The sequence below is a fragment of the Natator depressus genome, chromosome 4 (assembly GCF_965152275.1).
Source record: "Natator depressus isolate rNatDep1 chromosome 4, rNatDep2.hap1, whole genome shotgun sequence".
In the NCBI taxonomy this organism is placed as follows: Eukaryota; Metazoa; Chordata; order Testudines; family Cheloniidae; genus Natator; species Natator depressus.
This window is the reverse complement of record NC_134237.1, coordinates 10288597-10313767: the sequence shown is the minus strand read 5'-3', so window position 1 is coordinate 10313767 and position 25171 is coordinate 10288597. Positions and strand designations below refer to the sequence as shown.

Genomic DNA, 25171 nt, shown 5'->3' with positions numbered 1-25171 from the left:
TTATATAGGATTTCAGACAAAGGAAACCCAGTTTCCAAGAATATTCTCCCAGAAACATATGTTGTGATGTCATTTCTATACATTCTCAGTTTACCTGACTCTTGTGTCAAAGCATAATTATTTACCGCTGAGGGCACTAACAATTCTTCAAGTTAATATCTCTCAGCGCATCTTTCTTACCCCACATTCTTCCGTATTGATTCCCCCAACAGAAAACATCTGCTATGACAATAATCTCTTATTAGTTTCCCAAGTCTATATATGCTTATGTCAGCATTTTATTTTATATATATATATATAATGTTAAGGAGATGATTTCCAAGAATATCTAGAGTTTTATAGACATGAAGGCTCCCTAGAGTTATTAAATACATTCCTAAATAGGGTAACTTACTGGTCAAGGACCAGTGTTCTGGACTTTAGAATTCAGGCATACTCTTTGTTGAAGATACAGATTCTAAAAAATAGTTAATATATATAAATGAATCAAATATAGAAAAAGGAAGAACTAAAAGTATTACTATTTACTAACCGGTACTAACATATTACATGGTGAAATTTATATTGTTATTCTGTCAAATGAAAAATTATGTAGGGCAAAATGGATCAAAAACGTACCAGATATATACAATTAATCTACAGACAAGCTATAAATATGTTAACAGTGAATACTGGAACAATGGTGCGAGCTGAAAATGTAATAAAATTGAACGTTAGTCCAAACCATCTGTGTAATGTAGCACAACTAGATTTTCAAATCAGATCCTACCTTTTTGTCACCCACAGCATTTTCTTTACTCTGTGCAGACATCCACTGGGGAAGTTTATGATGTGGAGAAATCATTTTCAATTCTATATGATTAATTCTTCTGCATTTCTGTTACTTTTGTTCTGTAAAATTTAAGGGGGAAAAAAGGCAGTTAGTGAACAGTCGGTATACGAATGAGAGCTATTATTGCTGTTTTATCATTTTTAGTCCCCCAGGGTCTTCATTTTAGCTGATCACTTTAGGCTCAAGCAATCTGTCCGCAGGGAAGGAAATGTACGTGACCTAGGTAAATGCAAGAGTTCTTAATCAGAGTTTCACCATCTGTTACATGTATACACAAATGTATAAAAATACATGAAAGAAGAAAATCCTGAAATATCCTCCTGAGAGTGAGTTCAGTAAAGTCTTTTGAACATTATGACAGCAACAACTAATTTAGGATGAAATGACTTCAGTGTATTTTTCCACTAAAATACTTCAGCCATTAACAGCTATGGTGCTAACATACCAAACAACCGTAGGGATTTGTTTGTTTGTTTAACACTTAATCTAGTGATGCACAGTTCTGTTCTTTAGCCAGCCTTCTTACTCAGAGAGTTACATGCAGTTCGCATAATTCATGGTTTGAAAACTCCCTTTGCAGAGAGTAGGAACACTGTTCTGATGAGAGCAGGTTGCCTCTGCTGTGAGGATTGGTCCTGAATGTTCCCACCCCACCAAGTTGTGGGGAAGAGGAACTCGTGGCGCAGCAACACACAATGCTGGTCTTGCCAGCTCTCGGTGCGGTTACACTGCCCACCGTGCTGTCTCCAGCAGTTCCAGTTCAACTCATTGCTTTGTTGCATGTCTAAGTTAATGACTCAAGATTTTTAAACAACGGGCTCAATTGGAATTATTTAATCTAAGATTATCAATCAGAGATTAGTCCAGCACTATACAGAATACAGAAAGAGATACGTTATTACCCTATCAAGAGCTGGCTCTGTCTCACTGTATCTGGAGGGAAGCGCAACCTTCACTCCCCCAGTGAAGTTCCCATACCAATATCATTATATAGGGTGGTAGACAAAGAAACCTTTTTTGCCAAGAATATTCCCCAGAAACATATGTTCTGATGTCATTTCTATACATTCTCAGTTTACCTGGTTTATGTGTGAAGGCTTGACTATTCACAGCTCAGAAGACTAACAATTCTTCAAGAGAATCTCTCTCAGTGGGTCTTTCTTACCCAACAATCATTCTTCCCTACTGAGTCCCCAACAGAAAACATCTGCTGTAACAACCATCCCTTATTACTTTCCCAAGTCTATATATGCTTATGTAAGCATTATATATGCGCCCTATATGTATGTATGTGTCTATGTTAAGGAGATTGTTTCCAAGAATATTTGGAGTTTTATAGACATTAGGATGCCAGAGATTGTTAAAATAAGGCATGATGGATAACATTCCCGCATAGGACCAGTGTTCTGCACCTTAGAATTCAGACACACTCTTTGTTGAAGATAAAGATTTTAAAGAATAGTTAATATATAAATGAATCAAATAAACAGAAAAAAAGAACTAACAGGGTTAATATTTACTAAGAGACATTAACAGCTTCCTCTTGAGTTCTGTAGCAGAGACCAGAGGCAACCCAACAAATGCACATAGCTCAGCACCCAAGAGCCTCAACAGCTTCCCCTCCACTTGGCCACCAGAGAGGTAAACACGATTGCAAGTGGTAGAGGAATGGCAGGCCAGTATTGAGATGAAGGAAGATTAATAACAGGAAAGAGGGAGAGCCTGGGCAAGGAGAAAGAAGACAAGACAGATCTGGTAAATGAGGAAGTGACAGGAGATAAAGGAGTACTTGTGGTACCTTAGAGACTAACAAATTTATTTGAGCATAAGCTTTTGTGGGCTACAGCTCACTTCATCGATGCATAGAATAGAACATATAGTAAGGAGATATACACACACACACACACACACACATAGAGAACATGAAAAGGTTGAGGTAGCCATACTGTCATAAATAGAAAGGGAAGGGTAAACCCCTTTAAAATCCCTCCTGGCCAGAGGAAATCTCCTCTCACCTGTAAAGGGTTAAGAAGCTAAAGGTAACCTCACTGGCACCTGACCAAAATGACCAATGAGGAGACAAGATACTTTCAAAAGCTGGTAGGAGGGAGAGAAACAAAGGGTTTGTGTGTCTGTCTATATTTTGTCTTTGCCGGGGATAGACCAGGAATGAAGCCTTAGAACTTTTAGTAAGTAATCTAGCTAGGTACGTGTTAGATTATGATTTCTTTAAATGGCTGAGAAAAGAATTGTGCTGAATAGAATAACTATTTCTGTCTGTGTATCTTTTTTGTAACTTAAGGTTTTTGCCTAGAGGGGTTCTCTATGTTTTGAATCTAATTACCCTGTAAGGTATTTACCATCCTGATTTTACAGGGGGGATTTCTTATTTCTAATTCTATTTTTATTAAAAGTCTTCTTGTAAGAAAACTGAATGCTTTTTCATTGTTCTCAGATCCAGGGGTTTGGGTCTGTGGTCACCTATGCAAATTGGTGAGGCTTTTTACCAAACCTTGTCCAGGAAGTAGGGTGCAAGGTTTTTGGGAAGTATTTTGGGGGGAAAGACGTGTCCAAACAGCTCTTCCCCAGTAACCAGTATTTGTTTGGTGGTGGTAGCGGCCAATCCAAGGACAAAAGGGTGGAATATTTTGTACCTTGGGGAAGTTTTGACCTAAGCTGGTAAAGATAAGCTTAGGAGGTTTTTCATGCAGGTCCCCACATCTGTACCCTAGAGTTCAGAGTGGGGGAGGAACCTTGACACATACCAACTGTAAGAGGCTAATTAATTAAGATGAGCTATTATCAGCAGGAGAAAAAAAACCCTTTTGTAGTGATAATCAAGATAGCCCATTTAGACAGTTGACAAGAAGGTGTGAGGATACTTAACATGGGGAAATAGATTCAATATGTGTAATGACCCAGCCATTCCCAGTCCCTATTCAAACCCAAGTTAATGGTATCTAGTTTGCATATTAATTCAAGCTCAGCAGTTTCTCATTGGAGTCTGTTTTTGAAGCTTTTCTGTTGCAAAATTGCGACCTTTAAGTCTGTTACTGAGTGACAAGAGAGGCTGAAGTGTTCTCCTACCAGTTTTTGAATGTTTGAATGTTATGATTCCTGATGTTAGACTTGTGTCCATTTATTCTTTTGCATAGAGACTGTCTGGTTTGGCTCTGTTTTGACAGATTGACAGAGCCAGAAGAGGAGTACCCAGAAGTCACCTACGACAGGACAGGCCCAACAAAGAAAATAACAGAACGCCACTAGCCATCACCTTCAGCCCCCAACTAAAACCTCTCCAGTGCACCAAAGATCTACAACCTATCCTGAAAAATGATCCCTCACTCTCACAGATCTTGGGAGACAGACCAGTTCTTGCTTACAGACAGCCCCACAACCTGAAGCAAATACTCTCCAGCAACCACACACCAAAAACACTAACCCAGGAACCTATCCTTGCAACAAAGCCCGATGCCAACTCTCTCCACATATTTATTCAAGTGACACCATCATAGGCCCTAATCACATTAGCCACGCCATCAGGGGCTCATTCACCTGCACATCTACCAATGTGATATGTGCCAGCAATGCCCCTCTGCCATGTACATTGGCTAAACTGGACAGTCTCTATGCAAAAGAATAAATAGACACAACTCTGACATCAGGAATCATAACATTAAAAAACCGGTAGGAGAACACTTCGACCTCCCTGGTCACTCAGTAACTGACTTAAAGGTGGCAATTTTGCAACAGAAAAGCTTCAAAAACAGACTTCAACAAGAAACTGCTGAGCTTGAATTAATATACAAACTAGATACCATTAACTTGGGTTTGAAGAGAGACTGGGAGCGGCTGGGTTATTACACATATTGAATCTATTTCCCTAAGTTAAGTATCCTGACACCTTGTCAGCTGTCTAAATGGACCATCTTGATTATCACTACAAAAATTTTTTTTCCTCCTGCTGCTAATAGCTCATCTTAATTAATTAGCCTTTTACAGTTGGTATGGCTACTTCCACTTTTTCCATGTTCTCTGTATGTATATACACCTCTACCCCGATAGAACGCTGTCCTCAGGAGCCAAAAAATCTTACCACGTTATAGATGAAACTGCATTATAGCGAACTTGCTTTGATCCACTGGAGCATGCAGGCCCCCCCCCCCCCCGGAGCACTGCTTTACCGCGTTATATCCGAATTCGTGTTATATCGGGTCGCATTATATTGGGGTACAGGTGTGTGTATATATATATCTTCTTACTATATGTTCCATTCTATGCATCCGAGGAAGTGATCTGTAGCCCATGAAAGCTTATGCTCAAATAAATTTGTTAGTCTCTAAGGTGCCACAAGTACTCCTGTTCTTTTTCTGCATACAGACTAACACGGCTGCTACTCTGAAACCTGTCATTATGCACGGAGATAAAGAGAAGGTACTTACTGGTGTCTAATGTTCTGAGTCACCTCTGTGCATTTGCACTTATGGGAGTTGCTCACCGGTGGCAAGCACACAGAACCTCCTGGAAGACAGCATCCACCAGGGTGGGGGGAGAAGGGGAGAGTACGCATGGGCAAGTGACCTCTCATGGCATCAAATGTTCAGCAACTCAGGCTATAAGAGACTTCACCTCCTTCACTTCCTATCCCTTCTCCTGATCCAGTGTCCTGATGTTATACAGGACTCTGAGGTGAAGGGAAAGATGGTCACTGAGTGTGAATGCACAGGAGATTGGTGGATAACCTCTCCTTCTTTGCGAGCCTCAATACCAGAGTGGATAAAAATCAATTTTTTTTTCATTTAAATCGGATATTTTTTGATAAAATGCTTTTAGAGGAAAAAACCTATCTAAAAATAGTTTTAATTAAGATACATTATAGCTCAAAGATATCTCATCATAGAATAAGGATTATAAATTCTAATTCTATAGTATGAGACAATATAGTCATGTAATATTTAAGAAAAGTTTTGTAAATTAGTTCCAATAGTTCATGGATTAGGGACCCAATCTTATGGGGTTGCAGGGGCTTCTGCATAGATTTAGATTAATCTTTCTATCTACCCAATGGGACTCAGTGCTCAGTCTAGAAGGTACCATCAGAGAAGCTTAGTTTTGCAGTTCTCAAACTGTGGATTTGTGTATCCAGAGATAACATGCTTGTTAACAGCAAAAATGTTTTTAAATAAACAAACAAATAATATATCGAGGTAAGAAATAACAGACCTCAACCCGATTGTCCCTCTGCAAATTTGTGTACACAGAGTCAATCCCTTACATCTTTCTAAAAGTGCAAATTTTCAAAAAGATCAATAAACAGAAGATTGTTGGGGGCAGAATAGATCTGGACAAGGAGAAGAAGTCTGGAGATAAATGTGAGAAGGGAGGGACAGACAGTTGAAACAAAAGTGAAACTGTTTGAGCAGCATATTCCAGAAATCTTGAGGTCTTTGAGTGTAGCCTTCATTGATTTGAGATCTACCATACCATTCTCTCACTAGAAGGGAAAACCTATAAGGGCAGCAGGCCATAAAAGAGACCCAGTTTGGGAATAAGAACCATTCAAGAAATATATGTTTGCTGATAATGTTTTAAAGAAAGTCACACCAGTGAACTGGTGGAAGTCACTTAAGCACTTGGATTCAGAGACTGTTGAAGTGATAATCTCACTTTTAACAGCAGTAGCTTCTTCTGCCGGTGTAGAAAGAATATTTTCTTCCTTTGGACTAATTCATTCCAAATTGAGAAATCGTTTGGGACCTGAAAAAGCAGGAAAGCTTGTTTTTCTTTTCCAGATTATGAACAAACAAGAAAATGAAAGTGAAGACGACTGAGTTAGCTGCAGACACCAATATTTTAAGTTTCTCATGTTGACCTGGCTGACAGTCGATTTAATTTTTGTTGTTGTTTTTTTAATATTTCATTTAACTATTTTAGTTAAACAATTTTAACAAAAACAAACCTGATTTTAAAAAACTTGAATGTTTAACTAAATTCAAAAATTCAGATGCTTGTTTTGTTAAAATATTTTATGTTTGCTGTTGTAGAAAAAAATCCAGAATACATAACGTTGTTGTTTTAGTCAAATAAAACAATTTAAATGTCTGTCTGGTGATGTTCTCTTCCTAATACAGCATGGCAAGAAAATCCTCCAAATATTAATGATTAACCTGTTGAATTGGAGATAGTTCACCTCTCAATGACTTCATAAATATCTGCTTCAATTACCTTTGGTAAATGAAATAACCAAACAAACAATCATTCTTCTTCTGATATAGCTGTAAAACTAATCTGAAAAGTTTTCAAAATAAAATCACTTAAAAATATAGTGTGTACCTTCTAAAAATGAAACCTACATCTATCTCTGAGTTATGAAGAATATGTATTAAGGTTATAACAACCAACAAGAATGCACTTTTATGTAGAAATCCATGACTAAATTGAGTCTTCCTGACTCGTGATTTGAATCAAATCCACCCTGCTCAGTACATTCCCACTTGTGGGAGATTAGTGAGCGGTATTGCCCAGGTGGATGAGGAGCTCTTAGCAAAATACAAACTGCAACACTGCTCTCCCAAATTGAGCACTGGAGTGCCATGCTAAAAACATGGAGTAGTGCCTGGTGAAAAATACATACTGGCCTTCAAGTTGCAGCTCTACAGATTTTCCCTACTGGGATGTACATGCCACAGAAGCCACTGGGGTTCCAGTCGAATGGTCCTTAACCCTTGCTAGTCCTGGTACCCTCACTATGTTGAAATAGTTTTATACAGACCTTAATCCAATTAGATCTCTGTGTGGCAGGGTGGATTGATTTAAATCAAAGCAATTTAATCATGATATAATCAGCAAGCAGGAAACTGAGTTAAATAATTTATTTTAATCTTAGTTTGCTTTTGTACTTTTTATTTTTCTAAAGAAAGGCCGATTCTCACTGGTTGGTAAACATGTTGATTTGCAATTAAATTAGCCTTTACAGCTAAATTTGGGCATTCTTTTTGCTAATCAGGAGGATGCACTATATCTATATATATTTATTTAATCAATTATATAACAATTTATATTTATTCAGATTTTTAATTTTTACATTTTTATTATGTTAGAAAATGGTGAATTACGCATTTCTTCTTTTCTAGATGGTTTTTTATTCATGATTTTTGTCACTATTTGGATGGAAATTCAATCACACAAAAACAGTCTCATACTTTTCTTTAATTAGTTAAATAGTTACTTTAAATGTGCTGGATACATAAGTAAATGTTTATCAAAACATGCTTTGCATTTAAAACTAATGATTAATTAAGCAATGGAAGTATTATCTGTGGTTAGCGAATTGAATTTATTGTTTCTGGTTACCAGATTCTTCAAGATTGTAGAATTAGTATGTCTCATCCTCTCACACCTAGGCCTGGTCTATGCTACAAAGTTAGGTCAATATAAGCCATGATAGGTCGATTTAATAACGTATGTGTCTACAGTACCAAGTCCCTTCTGCTGACCTAAGTGGCCTGTAAAGTCGACTTCTGTACTCAATCTCCGCGAGAGGCGTTGTGCTTGATTCGACATGGGATAGTGTAGACACTGCGTTGTGCAATTTGAATGAATTGGCCTCCAGGAGGTGTCACACAGTGCTCTGCTGTAACTGCTTTGGAGAGCACTTTCAACTCCACTGTATGTCAGCCAGGTACACAGGAAACAGCCACTCCCCTGTTAAAGCCCCGGGAACTTTTGAATTTTCATTTCCTGTTTGATCAGTGTGGAGAGCTCATCAGTACAGCTGATTATAGAGACTCAAGGCCGCAAACGCACTCCAACATGGAGTACACAGGAGGTGGTGGATCTTATTGCTCTATGGGGAGAAGAGTCTGTGCAGGCAGAGCTCCAATCTAGCAGAACAAACACTGACATCTATGCCAAAATCGTGGGGGGTATGGGGAGAAGGGCTACACCAAGGACCCACAGCAGTGCCACGTTAAAATAAAGGAGCTCCGGCAAGCGTACCATAAGACAAGGGAGGCAAACAGTCATTCTGGTTCTGCCCGACAGACATGCCGCTTTTATGAGGAGCTGCATGAGATTCTCAGCGACGACAACACCACTACCCCAAAACTCTCCATGGATACCTCCCAGGAGCCCCAGGTGGCATCAAGCAACAACGAGAAGGAAGAGGAGGAGGAGGAGAATGCAAGGCAGGCAAGCACAGGATCCATTCTCCCCGAAAACCAAGAACCATTTTTAACCCTGGAGCCCATCCCTTCAGGAGACCAACTGCTGGGGGACCATGATGCAGGGGAAGGCACCTCTGGGGAATGCACATTTCCAATCAAACTGTAGGGTTACATGCTGTTATTTTTTAAGTTTAATCTGAACAAAAAAGTAGGTGTAGTGGGTATCTGTGGCCACTCCAGCTACGCAGAGGGTGCTCTCAGAAAAAAACGGTTTACGTGCACAGGGATGGCCTTGGAATCCTCCACGGCGATCTCTAGGAAGCTTTCATGGAGGGTCTCTGCAATCCTTTGCAGCAGGTTTCTGGGAAGGGCTTCCTTATTTCATCCACCACAGGAGGACACTTTCCCACACCACTCCAGTATTAACTCTGCTGGCATCATTGCAGCACAGAACATTGCAGCATAAGGGCCAGGTCTGTACCCAGACAGCATCTGCTCCCTTTCCATCTCTGTTACCCTCAGGAGAGTGATATCGCATAGGGTCATCTAGGGGAAATGGGGGGAAGTTTTGCATGCTAGCCCTTAAGCCGCAAACAATTCAACAAGTAATCCACCCCATAATCCACAGTCACTGTGTATTGCAACCAGGATTTTTTTAAAAAGTGAGGGGGTGGGGGGAGAAGCTTCCTGTTTGTATCCCTCCTCCCCCCCCCCCCCAACCTGGTGTCGCTTTTGTAAAAATCAAACTATTTGGGGGGCTTTACATTGGTACCTGTCCTCAGGGTGCTAGGGGAAAGGAGGCTTTTCTGAAGTTCCAACCAGTGATCCCAAGGATGTGTTCACAAAAGCTGCAGCAAAGACCTCATGCCCATACGCACCATGGCTAGAGCAGCAAACTGACTCTTGCAATAGCCAGTGGTTGTGATTACGTTGTGGCCTGCAGGGAAGTGCACTGAGGGGTATTTATTTCATAAAAAGAATTAACCTTGCACCAGAAACAATGCATGCACTGTCAATGCTACCCTTGTCCTTTGTATTCTTTGTAGCTGAAACCTTGTCTGTCGGTGCATCCTCCACACTGGGGCAGAGACTTTCCCAGATTAGAAGGCGGAAAAGAAGACTCGGGAGGACATGTTCAATGAGTTAATGCGCACCTCTGAGAATAATAAGACAGAGCTCAGAGCATGGAGGATTACAATGTCTGACAAACTGGATATGGACAGAGAGGACAGGAGAATATGCAGGGAACAAAAGCGTGCCAGGCAGGAAGAGATGCTGCAGATTATGAGGGGGCAATCAGACATGTTGAGGCGTCTGGTGGAGGTTCAAGAAAGGCAGCTGGATGCTACATTCTCTCTGCAGCCTATGCTGAACCTGCTGCCATCATTGCCAAGTTCCACATCCTCCTCGTCCAAACGTCCTATGAGTTGGGGGGTCGGGGGGGGATAAAGAGTCCAATATTCCTTGCACTCAACACTAGGGGAGGGTACAAGGATTGTTATTGCTTTGACTGTTATTGCAGTGCAATTGTAAGCAAGCTTTCCTTGTTTCTCCCCCTACCACCATGTTTTCAACGCTTTTGCCCCACTTTTCTTTCCTGTTTCTGTGTGTTTGTGTGCATAATAAAACTTAACGGATTGAGGAGAAAAGGCTCTTTATTCATTCAGCACACCATGGTTAGTGGGAGTGGAATTCACATAGGAGAAAATGCAATGAAGAGGATAGCTTGGTAAGGAACAACACAGATAGGTGTCACATTACTGTGGATCATTGCTGAAACTGGTTTTCAAAGCGTCACAGAGACGTGGAGCCCCTCAATGTGCTCTTCTTATTGCCCTGGTGTCTGGCTGCTCAAAATTGGCTGCCAGGCAATCTGCCTCAACCCCCCACCCCGCCAGAAACTTTTCTTCCTTTGTTTCACAGATATTATGGAGCACACAGCAGGCAGCAATAACAATGGGGATATTGTTTTCACTCAGGTCTAACCTAGTAAGCAAACAACGCCAGCAGCCTTTTAAATGTCACATTCTACCACCATTCTGCACTTGCTCAGCCTATGGTTGAATGGTCCTTACTGCTGTCCAGGCTGCCAGTGTATGGCTTCATGAGCCATGGGAGCAAGGGGTAGGCTGGGTCTCCCAGGATCATGATTGCCATTTGATCACCACCAATGGTTGTTTTGCAGTCTGGAAAGAAAGAACCTGCTTGCAGCTTTCTGAACAGATCAGAGTTCCTAAAGATGTGCACGTCATGAATCTTTCCTGACCATCACTCGTTGATGTTGGTGAAACAGCCCCTGTGATCCACCAGTGCTTGCAACCCCATTGAGAAGTACCCCTTTCGGTTTATGTAATCTTTGGCAAGGTAGTCTGGTGCCAAGATAGAGATATGCATTCCATCTATAGTCCCACCGCAGTTAGGAAATCCCATCGCAGCAAAACCATCCACTATGTCCTGCACGTTGCCCAGAGTCACTACCCTTCTCAGCAGAAGTCTGTTGATTGCTCTGAAAACTTGGATCGTAACAGATCCCACAACAGATTTACCCACTCCGAACTGATTCCCCATTGACTGGTAGCAGTCTAGCACTGCAAGCTTCCACAGATCTATCACCACTCACTTCTCCACTGTCAGAGCAGCTCTCATTTTAGTATTCCTGCACTTCAGGGCTGGGGAAAGCTCTTCACACGATTCCTGGAAAGTGGTCTTATGCATTTGAAAATTCTGCAGCCACTGCTCATCATCCCATAGCTGCATAACGATGCAGTCCCATGAGTCAGTGCTTGTTTCCTGGGCCCTCAAGCGACGTTCAACTGTGTCAAGGTGATGTAGGACTGTCGCCAGCAAATGTGAATTGCTCCGCTCTATGTCTTCCAGCAGGGCTACTTGCGTGGCATCACATTGTTCCACACGGCGGCTCCTGTATCAGCTGTGTAAATACTGAAGGATAAGGTGCAAGGTGTTTGTAATGCTCACAACAGTGTACAGCTGAGAGGGGTCCATACTTACCATGCTATGGCATCTGCGCGGGTAACCCAGGCTTATGAAAAAAGGCTTGGTTTGTTTGCCGTTGATTTCAGGGAGGGAGGGAGGTAAGTGGGAGGCTAATGCCATGTTCCCATAACCACCCATGCAAATGTTTTGGTCCCATAAAGGTACTGCAAGCCTAACCCAAAATTCCACTTGGCTACAGGCACTGTGGGATAGCTACCCACAGGTCAGCACTCTATGCGTCGATGCAAGCCCTGCTAGCGTGGATGCACTCCGACGACACAATGAGCATAGTGGGGACACACAAGATCGACTTGCTTAAATCAGAGGCTCGATATCGACTTACATAAAACCAACAACTTAGTAGTGGAGACGTGGCCCTAGTGTTGATTTATAAATTGGAGGAGGAAATTCATTGAACTGAATTAGTTGAATAAACTGAAATTAAGAAATATTCTCGCCACACCTACAGAAGAGGCTACTGCTGTCAAAAGCTGGTTATGCACTTCAACAAACTCTGATTCCAGCTGCTTAGCCAGTGACTTCCTCCAGTTCAGTGGTCTTTCTTTAAAACATGTATAGCTTAATATTTTTATTTAATGTAAATTATTTTAATATATTATAGTAAATTTAGGCATTAACAGATTGTCAATTTCAACTTTAATTTTAAATACTTTTAAAAATAAACCTTTAAATACATTTTAAAAATCTGATTTTTTAAAATCAGATATTTTTATCCACTTTGCTGAGTGAAGATTGGTATTCCCTGGCATCTCTTCTCAAATGTGACAAATAGCCCATTAATCTCTTGAAAGAGCTTTTATCTTTTCCAGGTTTAAAAAAAAACACCATAGGACTTTTTTTACATCTGCAGCATGGAGATATTTCACCTGGATGAGAATAGGTTCTGGGAAAGAACCCAAGAAGGAGTAGATTTATATATTTCAGATACACACACACATACAATGTGGAAATTGACACCACTTTGGGCATAAAGCAAGGGCAAGGGTGAAGTGTATGAATCCCTTTATCTTTATGCACTGCTGTATAGGAGGGAGCAGCCATTAGAGCCTGGGGCTAAATGGCCCTCTTGCTGATGAGGAACGCTGTTGTCAAGGTCAGATAAGTACGTAAGAGGTTTAAGGGAGGTCTCTTCAGCTAGGGTTAATATTAATATAGGACTCAGGTTCTCTGGGTGGCGGAAAGGAACCCTGGAGACCGTTGGGTAGGAGAAATCATCCATGTTCCAAGGGACATCGTCAACATCTAAGGTTTCCAGATTGCTGACGAATCATGGTGTCACGTCCACTGGCCGGTTTACAGATGTGCTCTCCCAATGCCAGTATCAGAGCTGTGGGTTGCGGCAAAGCCTCAATCCAAAGGCCATTGCTGATGGGGCAGCCCCAAAGTTTGGAACAGATAGCTTACATCTGGCTACACCAGTTAGAGCCTGGATAGGACTGTAGCTATATGGCCACATGAATAATTGTAATGGCTCTGGCATCAGCTCTTTCCAGGCACCAGACAGTGTTGGGCTGGCATGGGTGCCAAATGCCCCAGGAGCTGAAGTCAACACAGAGGACCCTTACAACCCATCTATTCTCATCCCACAATGGGGTAACCCTTGCTGGAGGCCTGGGAGAGAATTCTGGGATAGCAGAAGATGTGTAATGGGTTTGCCAGACTCTGCGAAGACGGCCTAGTTCTGCCACATGGTGACTGGGATGGGGTCTGAGGAATCACGATCAGGGACAACCCTTCTGTCACAGGCGCCGACAGGGTGAGAACAAACTACTGCTACTGCTGGGAGGCACCAGGGGATCCCACACCACAGGAGTGAAGAGTCTTCCCCTTCCTTTCTTAGGCAACTTTGTGGTGCTGGCATGCTTCCTCTTGTCCTCCTTTTAGGATCAATGTCTGGGAGCGAGCTTGGTGCCAATACGTCAGTGTTGGGGCCTGGAGACAAGGCAGAGGAAGCGGTAAGATTCTCCAGAGTAGGTTTAGAGGAAGCCTGGGGAGAGTCAAGTGCCATCATGTTTGGAGCCTATGGTGCAGCTTTTCAGTGGGTGCTGACAGCACAGACTGGGCCTTTGCCTTGGCAACTGCAGGGGTCTTCGGAGAGCCCATGCTGAAGCCTCTAGAAGAGGCAGGTGCCAAAGCCAAGGCAGGAGTTGCCTCTTGAGCTCTGTGAGGGTGGGCTTCAGCACCCGAGGTTCATTCCAGTCTTAGTGCAGAACTAAGTTCCTCTGCTCTCAGCACCCCAAGCAAGGTAGGCTCAACACCAAAGATGGGGCTTTTGGCAGGCCCAAGGTGCAAAAGCCAGCAGAGTGCACACTAGGCCGGAGAATGTGCCTCCTCCAGGTACCCGATGTATCTCAGAATCTGATGCTCAGAACAGATACTTATCAGGCATGAGGCATACTTCCTGAACTCTCTTTTAGGGTGTGGCTTCAGCGCCCAAAAACCCCAAGGGCTCCCAGGAGATTTAGAAAAAACTCAGTGAGTCTATGAAAGTATTAAAACTATACAACCTTACTAGAGAAACTAAGCTGTCCATAGATTTGGGAGGTTAAAACTCAAACAAGTGCCTCACTACAGACACAGCAGTGGGTCCCTTCCGTTCTTTAAGGCAGCAGAAAAAGAACAGGTCCTGTTGGAGGAGTGCAATCTTTTATACAGAGCTCTGCAATCCAAGTGCTCAATTTCAAGAGGATGCTCATGCATGCACTCCTAAGAGATGCCGCTTTCAAGAGGGCTCTGTGCACCCATTTGCCAGGAGACAGTTCCCACTAGTGGGAACGCACGGATGCCCTCAAAGATGAACCTAGTTAGTTGAACACCTATTAGCCGATATCCCTACCTGAAAGATGCATCACCTAGTCCAAGCCCACAGGGTGCTGCCCCAAGGGATCACTCAGTGAGCTCTTCACAGAATTATCGAAGTCACCTAGTTAGACTTTGACAATGCAGGGTTTTCTTGTACATTTTCAAGACCCTGTCCCACCACCATCTGTCACTATTTTTAAAAAATATATAGATTCAAGCAATGCAAGTTCCAACACCTCTACTGAGAAACCATTCCGCAGCCTACTAGATCTGTGTCCACATTTTTCTGAAGAGTCAGCCAACATGTTCCTTTTCCAGTTATAACATTCACACCACCCTACATAATTTATCTCCTACCTTGGTGCTTACCTGAAAAAGTTTGTAAGCGTTATGTTCCCTTCGCGCTGCATCCTTCCACTGGCTCCCTGTTCTCCATTTCATCAAATACAATGTTTTCACTTCCAAGGCCTTTCACAGCTTCTCTCACACGTTATCAAGATCTCAACTCCCACCTCCATCCTGCCAGTGAAGGCAGCCTTCATTACCCACTTGTTACACGTTAAACAAGCACCTTCAGGCTCTCTCTCACCATGCTGTACACATGGGATGAGCTCCACATAAATACCCTCAAAGCCACTTCATGGTCCCTTTTCACATCTCTCCTTAATTCTCCTCTTTGTTGGAATACCTACAAAACTCATGACAACCATCAGGCAGCAGGCGTGGTGAGCCCACTGCCTAGCATGCTAACCAGTCCTGACTTGTTTCTTTATGCTCCCCAGTCTGCTTGTCTGCATTCACTTGTCCTAAACTGTAAGCTCTTTGCAGCAGGAACCATCTTTTGGTGTGTTTGTACAGCGCCCAGCACAATAAGTCCCTGGTCCAGGACATGAGGTTCTAAAGCAACAAAGAACCTCCTTCACAAGTCAGTCCTGCCAGCCCACCATCCAGTTTTATATCTTCTGCAAATTTAATTAATGACCTTTTGGTTCCTCTTCTAGATCTAGATCACTAATAAAGAGGTAGAATAAGTCTGAATGTGTGATTCTACTCTAGTGCATTGCAGTTCATCACACCAAGGGTCTTATTCTCCCATAAGTCTAGTTCACACAAGTAGGGCTATGATTGTCATGCCAATTTTTAAAACATTTCACGGCAGAGGTTGAGAAAAATAGTTATAGATCATAAAAAGAAGACGACGAGAGGATCGGAGAGTGAGCCCACCCCATGCTCACCCTGTAGCAGTGGCTCCAGCCCCCTGTACCTGTCCTATACATTTGAACTACCATTCAGGTTTTGCACATCCACCCCTCCAGAGATGGAGGGACAGAGGGGCAAATTTGATTGGTGTTACACCCTAGCACATAATTTTGATGCACAGAAAGTTGGCCAGAAATGGAGGGGCAAATATGCCAAGAATGAGTGGACTAGGTCACACTGCCACTTGGTTTGGTGGCATTTCATGGACTTTATTCAAACTCAGTTTCCACGACCACTATGACATCCATGACAAAACTGTAGCTTTACCCTCAAGCACTAAAAGTACTTGATATGTACATAAATCCATGGGAGAAGAGACCTTTTACATTAATCTTATTGCATCAAGGTGCTTTTACAAACAACAAATTTGTCTTTTTAGTAAAAACACTATTACTGTTTCATCTTACAATTCTCACTATTTTGATGCAGAAAGAGGAAATGATCTTTACAGTACTCAGTTGTGTAAAAAAAAAAAAAAAAGTAAAACACAGCTGCCTTTAGCATAATAAATTGCCAATTTATTTTGATTGCTGATTTAATGCCAGCAATCAAAAATTATTCTAGTTGGAAATAAGTATTAAGTTGGGTAAGTAAAAGATTTAGGCAGAGGCCATTTAATCAGAATCATTCAACTTTTGGTCCAACCACCAGTATTAGTAATTACAATTTCCTTTATTTTAACAGGCAACTCTGGTATTTTTTTTTTTTTTTGGTCCAAATCTCTTCTGTGATCATGATGAAAGCAACAAGCAGTAATCATCAATATGAAAAGCAATAAATATATCCTACAATTCAGTCAGCCTATGATGCGCAGAAAGTTATATTATTGCTAGTAAGTTGTGCTGCTTCCAATCAAAAACAATATTCTCAAATATTACATAGAAATAATGCACGACTCAAAATATCTTCTGCCTGATCTGATTAAGGCTTGTTATTTCTCTGGAAATGTGACACCACCTTTTTAATGCAGATGCACAAGTTTGTTTATAACAAAAACATCTTTGAAAGACAAAAGGATGGCATTTTGCTAGCATTAATTTCTTTGCAGTTCTCTGTAGCCAATTATTTCATATAATTATTTCTGATGTGGTTAATTCGTATGTAATCAATGTGTGATAAACAGAGGTAGATAAAAGTATAGGAATGAGTACAATAGTATTATAGGGGTATAAGGCTGACATATTTATGAGTGATGAGTCTCTATTAGGTATATAAACAAAGTAAGGCTAATGCAAGATCTACAGCCTGAGGCCTGTACAACTGTAGGTTACTCATATTAGGCTTTAGACCTAAAGAAGGGTTGACATAACCCTGTACCAGTAAACTTACAAGATTACTGTAAAGAATGTGTCAATGGGTGATGTTCAGGAAAATATGCCACAATGTACCCATCTAAACGGCAAGGCACCTACCTGATTGGGACATCAGGGAAAATACTGCAGCAACCGCATGTTGCCATGGGGACTTGTTGCCATAAATACTAATGAAAATAATGGGAATTAAGAGGATATCTTATGAAAAGCAGGGTACCCCACATTTTATGGGGTGCGGAAAGCCCAGTAAAGAAAAAGGATTTGGAACCTTCATGCACGTGCATAAGGGTTATGGACATGAGCGTAACACAGCACAAAAAGGGTTCCCCAACACAAATGGGAAGAAAGAATCCATCAGAAGACCCTCCACAGAGTTTATATCAGTATAACATGTTTCTGAAACACTACACTCAGGGGACAGCACCGATTTAAGAAGGTCCCCCCGGCCCCCCCCACACACACACACACTTCAGTTAAATTTGTGCAAAGACTGACTGTAGACAAGCATTTGTAGACTACTAATGCTTGTGGCATTTAATTTCTATCTATTTATATAGCATTCACCGCTATTATCTTAGCGGCTGTGTTGACATATATACTGTAATGAACTTCAGCCAGGAATTGTATTAACTGTGTTTCACTTTGAATTAATGTTCTCAGAAGTCACCTAAAAAACTTATTTTTCTCCCTTCACTGTACCTACTATACAAATGGACCAAAACTTATCAAAATGGTCAGTCTGGAAATAGCATAGCTAAGTGATTTTTTTCTGTATTACCAGAGTCCCCTTTACAGAAACAAGTTAGTCCAGTAAGAGATATTACCTAATCTCACACATCTTGTCTCTCTAATATCCTGGGACCAACATGGCTACACTTCAGAATCCCCTTTCACACACAATGTTCTCCCCTCTCATACCTCTACCTCCAGTCTGAACAGAAAGGCTGATTCTGTCCCTTACCTCCAGACCCAAACACCATAACATCTCTGAACATACACTGATGGGCAGAAAGCTTGATTTTTTTTAATCCACTTGCCATAATTTGCTTGTTATTCACATCAAGGGTGGAGAACGAGTGACATATTCTAGATACAGCCCCACCCAAAATAGTCGCTAGTGCAAAGCAAGCGCACATCCCTCTATAGAAATCAGAGAGTATGCAACAGTCCCCTCCCCAGTCATGTAGTGTATATTGAGACCCTCAATTGATAGAAGTAGCTCCAACCAACATGTGCTGCAGATGTTGAGTTTGGAAGCTAGAATTCTCCTATAGAAACATTTATTTTGCTTCATTTAGCTTTATTTGTGTGTGCACATGTCTCCTGCACACACATGTATGCCTCCTAGTGGTACATGACCACGCTCTCCCTCTTACAGCTCAGCATCCCTGCTCCCTCCTCTCAGCTAGGGACACACGGCCTAGTCCCAACAAAGCTCCTGAGGTTCACTAGGCAAAACTAGAAAAGGACTGCCCAACCAGGACTCCTGTGGCCACAAGTCCTTGGAGTATTCTTGCCTAAGGGCTTGTCCACATTACCCGCATGACCAACAGGCAGCGATCGATCCAGCAGGGGTCAACCGCCAAACGCTCTCCTGTCAACTCCGGTACTCCACCAGGGCGAGAGGCACAGGCAGAGTCGACGGGAGAGCGTCAGCCGTCGACTTACCGCAGCGAAGACACCACTGTCAGGGTATGTCTACGCTACCGCCAGATCGGCGGGCGGGGATCCATTTAGCGTCTCTAGTCTAGACATGATAAATCGACCTCCCCCTCCCCTCCGGAGCGCTCTCCCACCGACTCCTGTACTCCAGCTCCGCGAGAGGCGCAGGCGGAGTCGACGGGGGAGCGGCAGCCGTCGACTCGCTGTGGTGAAGACACCGCGGTGAGTCGCTCTAAGGACGTTATTCACGCAGCTGAAGTTGCGTCACTTAGATCGACCCCCCCCACACACACACACACACACACACCTGCCCCCCTCCCCCCCCCCCCCCCACACACACACACCCTGGCTCCAGAGCCTGAGCCGGAACGGCCACACGGCGATTTATTGCTCGCTCGCTCGCGGCCGCCTGGCCAGAGTCTGGCTGCCCGGCGGGGAGACTCGCCCCCGGCGGGGAGACTCGCCCCCGGCGGGGAGACTCGCCCCCGGCCGCCGCGCAGAGCTAGCCCGAGAAGCCTGGGCTCCCAGCGGCTGGGCTGCCGCAGCTCCTGCCCCGGGGCTCCCAGCTGCAGTGGCGGCGCGGCCTCGGCAGTGGCCTCCTCCTCTCCTCACGAGGGGCGGACCCGGCGCCGGCGGAAGGCGCGGCTGGCACGGGAGCCCCCGGCCGGCCGGGGAGGCCTGGCGGCAGCTCGGGCGAACCCAGCCGCAGCAGCCGCGAGGCCCCGGGCGGGCTCGGACCGCGGCCGGGAGGGGGGCGCGCTAGGACCCCGGGGACCGCCCGCCCGCAGGGAGAGGGGAGGCCGGCGCCCGGCACTCTCCGCAATGGGGGTCCCCTGACCTGCTCCACCGCTTGCTACGCTCCCCCGACTCGCTCAGACCCGCCGCGCGCGGGCGACGTCATCAGCCCGCCGCCCGTCGCCCCGCAGCACGTCACCTCCCTCCGCCGAGGCTGGAAAGTTACCCGAGGGGAGGCGCATGCTCCGTGAGGCCCTGTCGCGGTGCATGCTGGGGGTTGGAGTTTCAGGGCCGGGTCGGTACCTGGGAGAGCGGCGCCAGCTCCATCCCCCGAGCCTGTGGCGCGGGCCCCGTTCTGCCGCTGTGTTTCTCGGCGGAGCGGAGTGGGCCGCGGGGCCGGCGGGGGATGCTCCTTCCCGGTTCCCGGCGGGACTGTGCGCGGCGGCCGGGAGCGGCGGGCGGCGGCGGTTGGTGAAGGGCAATTGCAGCAATGGAGTAAGTGTCTCCCTTCGCCTAGCGACGGGGGCCGTGGGGAGGGGGCACGGAAGTGGGGGTTCAGTGGGGGGGTGCAGCGTGAGGGAGGGGGCACGGAAGTGGGGGTTCAGTGGGGGGCAGCAGCGTGGGGGAGGGGGCACGGAAGTTGGGGACAGCAGCGTGGGGGAGGGGGCACGGAAGTGGGGGTTCAATGGGGGGCAGCAGCGTGGGGGAGGGGGCACGGAAGTGGGGGTTCAGTGGGGGCAGCAGCGTGGGGGAGGGGGCACGGAAGTGGGGGTTCAGGGGGGGCAGCAGCGTGGGGGAGGGGGCACGGAAGTGGGGGTTCAGGGGGGGCAGCAGCGTGAGGGAGGGGGCACGGAAGTGGGGGTTCAGTGGGGGGTGCAGCGTGGGGGAGGGGGCACGGAAGTGGGGGTTCAGTGGGGGGCAGCAGCGTGGGGGAGGGGGCACGGAAGTGGGGGACAGCAGCGTGGGGGAGGGGGCACGGAAGTGGGGGTTCAATGGGGGGCAGCAGCGTGGGGGAGGGGGCACGGAAGTGGGGGTTCAGTGGGGGCAGCAGCGTGGGGGAGGGGGCACGGAAGTGGGGGTTCAGTGGGGGGCAGCAGCGTGGGGGAGGGGGCACGGAAGTGGGGGTTCAGGGGGGGGCAGCAGCGTGAGGGAGGGGGCACGGAAGTGGGGGTTCAGGGGGGGGCAGCAGCGTGAGGGAGGGGGCACGGAAGTGGGGGTTCAGTGGGGGGTGCAGTGTGGGGGAGGGGGCACGGAAGTGGGGGTTCAGTGGGGGGTGCAGCGTGGGGGAGGGGGCACGGAAGTGGGGGTTCAGTGGGGGGGTGCAGCGTGGGGGAGGGGGCACGGAAGTGGGGGACAGCAGCGTGGGAGAGGGGGCACGGAAGTGGGGGTTCAATGGGGGGCTGCAGCGTGGGGGAGGGGGCACGGAAGTGGGGGTTCAGTGGGGGGCTGCAGCGTGGGGGAGGGGGCACGGAAGTGGGGGTTCAGTGGGGGGGCTGCAGCGTGGGGGAGTGGGCACGGAAGTGGGGGTTCGGTGGGGGCTGCAGCGTGGGGGAGGGGGCACGGAAGTAGGGGGGCAGCGGGGGGCAGCAGCGTAGGGGGAGGGGGCACGGAAGTGGGGGGGCGGCGGGGGACAGCAGCGTGGGGGGAGGGGGCATGGAAGTGGGGTTCAGTGGGGGCTGCAGCATGGGGGAGGGGGCACGGAAGTGGGGGGTGCAGCATGGGGAATGGGGCATGGAAATGGGGGTTCAGTGGGGGCTGCAGCGTGGGGGAGGGGGCATGGATGTGGGGGTTTAGTGAGGGGGCTGCAGCTTGGGGGGAGGAGTAGTCATGGGAAGTAGGGAGTCACTGGGGGGCTGCAGCTGAGGGAGGGAGGGTACTGGAGGGGCTGGTCTTCCATACCATGGCTTTTGGGTGGTTGGGGTCATCACTGGGAGAAATGGGGGTTTACCGGGGGCTGCATTCAGGGACAAACTAGAGGGCAGTAGAGTGGCAGGCTGTGGGGGATTACAGAGGACTGTGTGGCAGTAGAGTGGGGCTATGCCGGTGCCACCAAGTCTCCTGGGGAATCCCCCAGTTCTGGGGGCTGTAATAGAGGAGATCAGTGGCACTATGGGGGACAGTTATTGGGGGGAGCATGACAGAAATGGGGCTATGGGGATGATTATCAGGGATGGGGGATTGTGGGGGAGGGTAGGAGTGATGGGGGCTGTGATGGGATGGTTATTGGAGAAGTTTGAGGATGGCACATAAAGTGGAAGGATAGAAGCCGTCCCGGAGACTGGGATCTCTTCCCATGTTGCTGAGCGTCATGGTAGAAGACCAGGGTGCAAGCTTCTTTGTGGGGAAAGTAACACTGAGTAGAGATATGTTAAGAAGAATCGCAGGTCTCGGACACAAATGTTATGGTCTGTGTCTGCTATATATTTGTTATTTCCAGCTGACTGGTAAAGATGGAGAGAGGGAGAGGAGGAGGAGGAAGGAGTGTGGGGGGCTCTGGCCTGCACAGAAGCATTTACTCCCAGTCTCAACAACAGTATCAGTATCCTGCCTCTTCTCAAGGGGGCTGCATGGAGATCCAGGAGCTAGCCTCCAAAAGGGTGGACATCCAGAAAAAGCGATTTTATCTGGATGTGAAGCAAAGTTCCCGAGGCCGCTTCCTGAAGATAGCCGAGGTCTGGATAGGAAGAGGCAGGCAGGAAAATATCAGGAAAAGCAAACTGACTCTCTCCTTGTCTGTGGCTGCTGAGCTGAAGGATTATCTGGGAGATTTCATAGAGCACTATGCCCATTTGGGCCTCAAAGGCAGCCATAGTCATAGACATGAACACAGTAATGGCAAAGAGCAAGATTTGAGAAGGCGGCAACAGCATCATCTGCCTTCACCTCCAGCATCTGTTGAATCAGAAGAGCATCCTCACAGTGTCCTGAAAACTGAGTATATAGAAAGAGACAACAGGAAGTATTATCTAGACCTGAAGGAGAATCAACGTGGGCGTTTCTTAAGGATTAGACAAACCATGATTAGAGGACCGGGTATGATAGGTTATTTTGGCCACAATTTGGGACAGGAACAGACTATTGTCCTTCCAGCCCAAGGAATGATTGAATTCAGGGATGCTTTGGTCCAGCTAATTGAAGAATATGGGGAGGGAGATATAGAAGAACGAAGAGGTGGGGGTGATGAGCCCCTCGAACTCCCAGAAGGGACTTCCTTCAGGGTGGACAATAAGCGGTTCTACTTTGATGTGGGATCTAACAGGTATGGCATTTTTTTGAAGGTAAGTGAGGTGAGACCACCTTACCGTAACACCATCACTGTCCCGTACAAAGCGTGGACAAGGTTTGGGGAAAACTTTATCAAGTACGAAGAAGAAATGAGGAGAATTTACAACAGCCATAAAGAGAAAAGAATGGATGTCACAGGTGACAGTGGTGAAGAGCAAGAGGGTCTGGAATAGAGTGCATTGAACTGGTCATCAGGCAAAACAGAAAAACCTAAATTGGCTAGAGGTAATTGGAATATTTTGTAGTTTGAAGAAGTTGCCCCTCATTTTATGTAAGTCTTTTTCCTGTTGTTAGTGATAACTCAAGTATATAATACATCTGAAGTCTGGTTATGTTAAATGACATATTCTTAGGGAAATATTAGCCTCCCAAATCTAAAGGAATCAGCTGTTCCAAGTGTTGAAGACTAGGAAAGTATGCGTATCAGCACAAAAATCTGACATTCTGACCTTTAAATAGTCTAGGTTAGGCTTGTGTTGCACTCAAACATGATACAAAAAAGCCAGACGTACCTTATGATGAAAAGTATTGGTTTCTGCTTATGACAGGTTTTCCAGAATTGAATATTGTCCATGCTGAGTTAAAATCTGAAAAGCGTAACTACAGGTCATTTACCACAAAAATTGACTTTGTATGCATTTTATCTACTTGTATGAGGAAAGGTAGAAATTTTAAATCAGTGTTCGCTAGTTACTGAATTTTAAGCAATGTTCTTTATGGGTAAAATCTCGATAGCAGGTCAAGCCTTTATAAAGGATTGTCAAAGAGTGAAATATTAATTTCTTAGCTTAATAATTCTGTGGTAACCAAATAATTCGAGTGCCACAGAAAAGCAAAGCTGTGTTTGAATTGTGATGGGTTATCCCAAATTAATGAAAATAATCCATTCTTCATCTACACATTACATCATGTAACGTTGAGGATTTTTTAATGTGTTCTCAAAATTTCAAAAACTATTTTTATATTGTTGGTGGTTTGGGGGGCTCTAGCAAGGAGCTGGGGAGTGGGCATTTTGGTGGCTGAATGATTGTTGCAAGTGGGTTTCCAGGGTTTTCTTCCAATTGTATGAGTAACATACTTGGTGTGATGTTAAAAGTATGAGGATAACTTCTGGTTTTGTCCTTCTACTTTGAGGAAAAACCTTTGGGAGATTTTGGTGCACCACTTAATTGGTATAAAAATGCTTCTCTAATTTCATACTTATTGGTAGTGCATTTACAATACTATGGCTAAAGCTGTGTCAGCATTTCCAGTATAAATTATTATTTTTATAAATTTTAGTATTCCAAGATAACATCTATGCCCCCACCTCCATCACTCCTTCCCCACCATGTTAAAACTGGGGCCATGATCCTGCAATTTGATTCATGTGGGCAGACTGTTAGGCCTGCGTGAAGTCCCCTTGAAGACTATAGAGCTACAACTTCCCCCAGATTCCTGCCTTGAAATCCAAATATTCTGCCTGGAGGGGAAATGTGTAGCATTATCTGTTCAGGAGGGTTGAGTTAGAAAGGGGACGTAGAATATTCTAAATGCTTTTGGATCTCAAAGCAAAAACCGATTTATTTTTATGAAGAAATTTGTCAGCATTTAGGGGCCAGTTCATCTCTCATGAAATCAATGAGAGTTGGATTGGGCTATAAATCCCTTGCTTAGAGACTCCATTTTGCCTACCTTTTTTATGTGTTGTTTTTTTAAGTGCTACTGTATACATACAGAAATTTATCACCACCCAAATCATGTTTTTAATCAAGTAGATGAGTGTGCATGAGGGCCAGCTATCTTTTAATCCAAACAGTAAATTTTAATCTGTTTAAACACACTTATCTGCAACCAAAATTGTCCCCAGTCTTAATTTTAATCTGTCTGCACGCTTAAAGGCCACACTAAATTCAAACACTTTATCATGTCTCTGATCTGATACCCCATTAGTAATATCAAGAAGGACTGTATGTGGGGATTAAGTGAATAATCTGGCCTTTAGTTTGGGTGATAAAAATGATGAAACTACAAAAAAGCTTGCACCAAAGTCACCAAAGAACTATTAGGAACATGTTACGCCTGTGACGGAAAAGAACAGATGTAAAGAAGTTAATTTCACT

The 25171-nt window shown here is 45.1% G+C and overlaps 2 protein-coding genes across 3 annotated transcripts in view; one reads left to right on the top strand and one right to left on the bottom strand.

Annotated features, from left to right (window-relative positions):
• The window catches only part of WRN (WRN RecQ like helicase), a 113139-nt gene extending 93173 nt beyond the window's left edge, over positions 1-19966 (bottom strand). For both annotated transcript variants that reach the window (XM_074950380.1, XM_074950382.1), the window contains exons 1-2: positions 19888-19966; positions 770-891 (exon numbers count right to left, since the gene is read on the bottom strand). In XM_074950380.1, the coding sequence (XP_074806481.1) occupies positions 770-844 (75 nt within the window). In that variant the 5' untranslated portion in view covers positions 845-891; positions 19888-19966. The remainder of the gene's footprint in view (positions 1-769; positions 892-19887) is intronic.
• Positions 19967-20039: 73 nt separating this feature from the next.
• PURG (purine rich element binding protein G) lies at positions 20040-23993 on the top strand. Its single transcript, XM_074949911.1, has 2 exons — positions 20040-20279; positions 22222-23993. The coding sequence occupies exon 2, from the start codon at positions 22235-22237 to the stop codon at positions 23240-23242; it is 1008 nt and encodes a 335-aa protein (XP_074806012.1). The 5' UTR covers positions 20040-20279; positions 22222-22234; the 3' UTR covers positions 23243-23993.
• The last annotated feature ends 1178 nt before the right edge of the window (positions 23994-25171 follow it).